The following is a 7,879-nucleotide window of genomic DNA, read 5'->3' on the forward strand; positions in this document are numbered from 1 at the left end:
TCCAAGGTTCAGACACCCTGGCCTCTACTTCATCCCTGATTATGGAATTTTCTTGTGGTTCACCAGTATGTTTTATGGCCTCTTCTGGTCACAATACTAGAGTTCCCTCATACCATGGCGAGGAAGGCCAACTTTCAAACTATTTGATAATTTCAGTTTAAATGGACACTTTTGGGTCAACTATCATAAAAATAGGGGTGGGCTGGATGTACGAGAGATTGGAATTGTCATGTCCTGGCATACTAAAAGGAAAAACATACCGAAAATGACAAGTGGCCTAGTCTTCTCATCCCTTGGGTTCCTCTCCTATTAAATAAGAACAAATTGTGGTGCACACCATACAATTCCCCATGAAGAGTTATTAAATGAGATTACATATGTATGGGAGTGGGTGTTGACAAATACAATGGTGTACACCATGCAGTTCCCCATGAGGAGTTATTAAAAGAGGTTACACATGTATGGGAGTGGGTGTTGACACATACAATGGTGTACACCATGCAGTTCCCCATGAGGAGTTAAATGAGGTTACATATGTGTGGGAGTGGGTGTTGACAAACACAAAGCATGTTCTAGGTGTCTACAACTAGGATTACTGACAATTTAGAAATGTTTATCAATCGCTCAGATTTCAGACAATTTAACAATTCACCCCATCTTTTCTCAATCTACCATGGTTAGTGATGGTTGAACAGCGAGCTCCTGTGAAAATGGAGCAATTAGTAGGTAAGAGATTCATCAGATGCACGATACGATACGTCTTTTGTATCTGCCATGGATGTTGCTGTGTGTCTTCGCAAAAGGAGACTGTGTTTGTAAATAAGCTAAAAAGCTTTCTCATTTGGTCTTTTCTTTCCTTCAGTTTTCAGAAGCAATGATCCTGGTGACCTATTTAGACATACCATTACCCTGTGTGGTTATTTCAATTATCAAACACTGAATGAGCTTCCAAAATCAGAAAAGGATAAAAAGAAGCAATCTGAAAAACCACTTTTCTCATCAGTATCAATCAATAACACTAGATTTTAAAATGAACTAAAAATCTATATTAGGAAATTTTTGTGCAAGTCATTTGCATTTAAACTTCTGAGAAGTTTTATTTGTATATTTCCCTGGGAGCAAAAACTGTATCCCCTTATATGTGTATTTCCAGGGCATGCAATCAAGCCGAATGATGGAACAGAGAGATGTGGAAGGCAGCTAAGAGCTTGGAACCCAGCAATCCCTAAAAGTTTCCTTTATTGTGAGTGTACATTCCAAGATTCCCATTGGAAATCACAGACAGTAGCAATCCCCGCATACTATACTTCATTTTATCCTAGACCTATATACCTTTAATAAAGTTAAATTTATGTTAGGCATAGTAAGGAATTAACGATACCAAACAATAAAACCGAACATTTATAACAATATGCTGTTATAATACACATCTTCTGGATATTATTTTAAATATCCTACTGTATTATATACTCGACAAGGGGATTAATTTATATTCCATGCAGAAGGAACTGGGCAGGTTGGTGAAAGACTTCCTCGTGCTTCTCAAAATGGCACTCCCTTTGTTATCGCTTATTCTCGACTTTTCCACTTAATATTTCCAGGCCGTGATGATAACTGGCCACTGAAATCACGGAAACAAAACTGCAGACAAGGGCTGACTACATTAATAAAGATCTTAATATTGTCAGGCCACGATGCTAACTGGCAACTGAAATCCACGCAGCCACATAAGGGCAGAAGCTGAACTTGAACTCTGCTCATCCTGGAAAGAATACAGAGCCTTTGTTATCATCTGAAGGCCTTACGGAAACACTGGAGCTTTTTTTCAGACACCAAGAACAGAATAGCACAGCCACTTTCCCTCATTTCTAATCAGAATCTTCATCTATCCCACCATTATGCTAGGGAATTAAAGACACACTGGGTCTCTTTGACTTGCCTCTTCTCTTCTGGCTTGTGAGATGTGAGATTTGCTACTTGCTACAGGAAATCCTTCTGCATCCCCAAAGCTTTAGGATTTCACCTGTCAATAAGCTGCGTTTCCATGCTGCTTAAATCACTACAGGCTTTGTTGAGGAGATATGTGCCGGAGGTTTGGGAGTTGGGACTTTGTTGACTAGGTTCAGTTTGAAACCATGGATTTTAGAGATAGCATTGCAGGAAAAGCTTCTGCTCAAACACACATAAAAATTTTTTCAATAAAACTCCAAGATAACCACATCTACAAACTAGTTGTTCCTATCTGCTGGCACACAGGTATGCCTCATGACCCAGATGAGACCTCACCCTCACGAGACTAAATTCAGACAGAATGGTACCTCGGGGGTGCTAGCAGGGAAGTGGGAAGTATAGCCTGCCTGACATTACACTCCTGCTCCAAACACTATCCCCTGGGTCCTGATGTGAGACATGCCTGATGCTCCCAAGACCCTTAAGAAAAGACTCCAAAGCTGGGCGATGGTGGCACATGCCTTTATTCCCAGCACTTGGGAGGCAGAGGCAGGAGGATCTCTGTGAGTTCGAGGCCAGCCTGGTCTACAAGAGCTAGTTCCAGGACAGGTTCCAAAGCTACAGAGAAACCCTGTCTCAAAAAACCAAAAAAAAAGAAAGAAAAGAAAAGACTCCATGTTATCTGTCCTTCTACATGGTTCACTGTGGTCATAGCATCTGCATTTGTCAGACTAGTCTCTGCTCTCTGGTGAGTCCAATCATGTGACCATCTCCACATCTCTGTACCTGGTTAAGTGACTCCCTGTCTCTGAAGCCCTTCCTCTCTCTCCTCCAGCCTTCCCGAGACCACCTCCAACTGGACATGGCCTCAACTTTTCATAACTCGTCCGCCCACAGTGATTGTTTTCTAAATGGAGACACAGGAAGTGAGGTGTCTATTTTTCCTGCTTTCAACCAACACTGACTGAGCATTGGGCCATGAATCAGATGCTGCGCTGGTGCCTAAAACATAAAAATGTATCAGTCAAGATCGCTGCCCTCAGTGGGCTTACAGTGATATGATAAAGCACTGCTTCTTAGAGCAGAGGGAGCCCAGGAGAGTGAAGAATTTACTGACTTGAGAAGCATACAATGATGATAAAAAAAAAGTGTTCACTGGGATAAAAGGGGAAGGTTCTATTCGTTTAAAAGAACAACATGAGCAACAGGCCTTGGTTTGAGGTGGGGTCCAGGTACTTCACGCTTCATGAATAAATAGATCAAAGATGCCCCAAACTATAGCACTGCCTTAGCCTTGCCATTACTTCTCCATGACCTTCCACAATTACTGAGAGTCTGTGGCATTTCCATCCCTGATACCAATTCCCTAAGATTTGTAAAATCCTCTTTACCGTATACATAAGGAATCTGAGAACACCCCACATCAAAATCCTCAAAGCTAGTAAGCGCAGCACCCACTGTGAGATCCCAATAATAGAATTGATCTTGGAGGAGTAGTTTGTAAAGCAAAGTCTAGGTCCTCTTCCAGTACCTCTGGGTGGACCACTTACGTCATTCCTCCAGACCCACGAGGCTTCTGGGAAAGTAGACTGAGGCAGAAGAAGAAAGGCAACCGAAACCATAGTCCAGTAGGATTACTGGGCACAGCAGGGTCCTGTATTTGCCACCCCCCCCCCCCATAAGCCTGTCAGGGGTCCACTCAAGATAATCATTTTCAGAGGCTCCAAATGAGGACCCTTTCACCCAGCTGACAAAAGACAGCTCCAAGAGAGCCACCCAAAGTCACCACAAGCTAAGCCAGGCTTATAAAAAGCTCTCCTAGGGCTCAAAGAGTTGAATTGGATCTCAGGCTTCCCAGGACAAAGCCTTTCGGTTTTGATGGAGTTCTTTTCTCTCTCCTCTTTTGTCTGGTCATTTTCTCAATTTCTCCCTTTCTAGTTCAGGCCTTTTTCTGTAAAACTTATACTGGGCACATGCTTCCCCCCACCCCCCAGCTCAGACTATTATATCTGGCTATTGTGGTGTTCCTTTTTCTCTGAAAGCAATCAAAAATGAAAATCCACATTTCAGAAGAGTGCCTATTAAATATGCGCCTTTTGTGGGTTAAGGGAGGGAAAGCGCTCCGTGAGGCTGATTTCAGCTGTGTTTCACCCACAGATGAGACACTGGCTGAGACTTCTGTTCCTCAGCAGGTCATTGGCATCTGGTAATTGAGAAGGAGGTCAGGAAGTCTGGAGTTAGAAGCAACTGATTTTAAGGAACACCTTAGTCTAAAGCATTGCTAATCAAACTGTGATCTTTAACCGGAAACAAAGACTTCCCCTGGGAGCTAGGAGTATATTGAATATAGACCCTTGGGGCTGAAGAGATAGCTCCAAAGTTAAGAGCACCTGCCTCTCTTCTAGAGGACCCAAGTTCAGATCCCAGCATCCACGTGGTGCCCCTCATGACTGCCTGTACATCAAGCTCCAGGAAATCCAGCGCTCTCTTCTGGCCTCCTAGGAAACCAGCACCAATGTGGCAGATGTGTATGCACACAAACAACAATAATAAATGAAAGAACATAGAAACACAGACTCTCAGGGACCTCCCAGAGCCGGTGGAATCAGGATCTATCTTTTAACAGGATAGATTTGCATACACATGGATGTTTTAAGAGCAGAGGTTCGGAGTAATGGTAAATTTGCCTTCATTATCAACCTGGATACTACATAGATTTCTTTTCTGAGAAAGTAAACCCATTTCATCCATGTTCAGGATGTCCCTCGCCGTCCTTCCCTGCCCAGACTGTGGATTCATGCAGGTGTCCTAAAATGGTAATAAGTATTCCTCCACAAACCAGCATCACCAAACAAATAAATAAATAAGAGTTACAGCCATTCTGCAACAGATGATCCCTACAAGAAAGGGCTCTGACGCTGAAAGGTGATGGGGAACCCTTATTCCCACTGTTTCCAAGACTCTGGGAAGGGAGTGCGAAAGACACCACTGTAAACTACAAAGGTAGCTGGGGAGTCCAAACAGCGCTGCTAAACCAAGCTGGGAAAGCCCTGGGAACAGCAATGGGTGAAGCCAAGAGCATAGCCTTTAAGTCCACCCCATGCTCAGACCTCACCCAACAGCGGAGACACATGTAGATGGGCTCTGATTAGCTCATCTGTCACCTACATGGGAGGCACGAGCCAGGACGATGGAAAATCATGAGGACCTGGCCGGAAGGACAGGAGCTAGAACTGAAGGGCCAGAAAGAGGAAAGGCCCTAGGGCCTGCTCAGCGGCGGTCTGCCTCTGATTCCAATATGCCTATGAGGCAGGGCTAGTAGTATCCAGAGAGGGGAAAGCCCTGGCGGGCCACAAGGACACGGTCTGGACTCACACTTGACCTTGCCCTCCGTGAGGAGGACGCCTGCCTCAGAGGCGTGTCTAGTGAAAGCTAAACAATGGCACAAGAAGTGACTCCTTGAGAGAAATGAAGTCAAGACAACCACGCGCCTGCCCACTCCATCCAGAGCCAAAGTAAGAGTTTTCTCCCTAACCCAGACTCACACCTTCACACCCCAGGCATCTGACAGCTGCCCACGGGGAATGCCTGGACTGCAGTCTGCTCTGGGTGAAGGCCTGGGCGGTCACTCTCCTCCCCAGTGTTGCTCCCTCTCCACTCATCTCTTAGTCCCCACCTTCACCTCCCAAGTCTGCGAGACAGCAACGTTTTCCCACAAGCAAATGGTTCATTTCTGCCCAGCAATGCTCCTTTCTCATCTGATGACAGTCTACCCAGACATCCACAGGATTTCACAAACCTGTCCTTCACGTGCCCACAGCAGCAAGCTCTCAAGGAATATTTGGAACCGACAGGAGTGAGGGACAGTGGTGCACAAGGGAGAAAGGAAGATGCTTGAGCAGGGGAATTCAGACAGGAACTCCATCTGTCTTCCTCTACCACAACCAAAACACAGCCCTCTCCCTTGGAATCAAGCACATTACTGAGGAGCCGCCTACAGAGACTGGGGCTATCAATTTATTTCAGTTAACTTTCGCTTTTTGACTTGGTTCCCCTGTAACCCGCTAAATGATCTTACAGAAACATCCCTGAAACTCTACAACCCTTCCCCACCCCCAGCAGCCACTGACGGGCCTCAACACACCATCTCCAAGAAACAGAAAGTTAACTTTCAAATAAACCTGTCCTTCAACCAGCCTGACCATGATTTCAGACCCTTGACATTCTTAAAGGTGGCTAGGCTAGTGTTGCCCAAATCCAGAAGTCAAAACCTGACTGGTCTGCAGAGGGCAAAGATCAAAGGTAAAAGGTCCACAAATACACCGCCTCTTTTCTCTTTCTTTCTTATTCTATCCCTCTTTTTTTCTTTCTTAGCCAAAATGGGAATAATAGACCAGACTTTTTGTCCTTCCTTCAGAAAAGCGCAACTGGGCTGCTGGTGGGTGTGTGAACCTGCACCGGGTTCCACAGAATTTTCTGTGAACTCCAGGGGTTTTGCAGAAGACTGGAACACAAGGATTCTGTTTCTCAAGCACCCCTAAAGTCTGCATGTATACAGGAGGCGCAGTGCTGTCCTGCCAGCGCAGGCTCCCCTCCCTGCTGGGCCATCCAAGGCTCTCCCATCACAGCGGCGTTACTCACCACCCGTGAGCTGTGCTGGGCCAAAGCACAGCGCCAGTTGAAACCACAGGATCACAGCCAAGAGTCTCTGGGGGGACTGAGGCTGCTGTTGCTGCAGCTGCTGCTCTAGAAATCCATCTCCATTGCTCGGGTTCATTCCATGATACATCTTTCATCCACAGAGGGCATCCAGCTTGCAAGAGTCTGCAACCAGGAGCAGAACACGACAATACCCCGGGGTTGCCCGGGCTCTGGGGCCACGCTTTCCCTCCTCCACCCTGGGTACCCGGCGCCTGGGTTTTGCGGGCTCCATCCCGGGTAGCCCCTGCGCAGCTCCCGCCCCTTTCCCACGCCGAGATCCTCCCTTCCACCCCCCATGCAGGGTCCAGAGAGTAGCAGCCACCATGGGATACTGCGCGTGCGGGAGGGATGGAGGAGGGGAGAGAGGACAGGGGTTAGTGCACACTGGCTCTGCGCTGGTCTCCAGGATTCAGCGGTTGTGATCATGACAGGAAAGTCTAAAGCCTTCTAGCGTCAAGCGGCTGAGAAAACACTTTTCCCGGGGCCTGTACATTTTACTCTCAGGAATCTCACAATGTGCACCCTGCTGCCCCCGGCTACTTCTCTGCTTTTCCAGGGATTGGGAGCGTCCTATTGCCCCAGTCCCCTATGAGATCTGAGCTGTGATTTTTATTTTAAAAATTCCTCCTTTAGGGGTGCTGAGCCCGGAGCCAACTCGCCCAGGCCGGCCTGCGCGCGCCTCCCCGGGCAGGCAAGCCCCTTCCGGGCTCCGGCTCTTACCTGTGGGTCTCATGCATGCAGCTTCCTTCCCTCCTCCGCCTCCTCCCCCCGCCAGTCTAACCCGCATCTGTGCGCGACCTCTGCTGCCGACGCTGCGCGAGCTAGCGAAAGAACAAGACGGAAGCCTCGGCGGCTGCCGGGCTGCACCGCCCCCGCCCGTCCAGCCGCGCGCTCCCTCCCCGGGCTCCCCCCCGAGCGCCCGCGGGGCGGGGGTGACTAGGGCCAAGGCGGCCGGGCTGCGCGCCCCCGGGGAGGAGCCCGCGTGCTCGGTACCTGAGCTCGGGATCGCGCGGCGGCGGCGCGGAGAGGGGGAGGGAGGGATGAAGCGGGAACCCGCGCGGGGAGGGCTCGGGCGCGCAGGCCTGCATGCGCCTCGGCGGATCCCAGCCAGCGCCAGTAGTGGGGGTAAGGGGGATAGCGAGGGCGGAGGAAGACGCCACGGCCAATGGGAAGCCGGCGCGCCTGCACCTGTCGGGCACGAGTCGCCAGGCAGCGGCACGGGCACGCG

At 48.6% G+C, this 7,879-nt stretch overlaps 1 protein-coding gene across 1 annotated transcript in view; it reads right to left on the reverse strand.

The window, feature by feature from the left end:
- Window positions 1–7,468, reverse strand: part of Susd4 (sushi domain containing 4) — a 123,561-nt gene extending 116,093 nt beyond the window's left edge. The window contains 2 exon segments of the mRNA XM_042054000.1: window positions 6,592–6,774; window positions 7,372–7,468. Of these exon segments, the coding sequence (XP_041909934.1) occupies window positions 6,592–6,739 (148 nt within the window). The 5' untranslated portion in view covers window positions 6,740–6,774; window positions 7,372–7,468.
- Window positions 7,469–7,879: the final 411 nt, after the last annotated feature.

The sequence above is a fragment of the Arvicola amphibius genome, chromosome 12 (assembly GCF_903992535.2).
Source record: "Arvicola amphibius chromosome 12, mArvAmp1.2, whole genome shotgun sequence".
In the NCBI taxonomy this organism is placed as follows: domain Eukaryota; kingdom Metazoa; phylum Chordata; class Mammalia; order Rodentia; family Cricetidae; genus Arvicola; species Arvicola amphibius.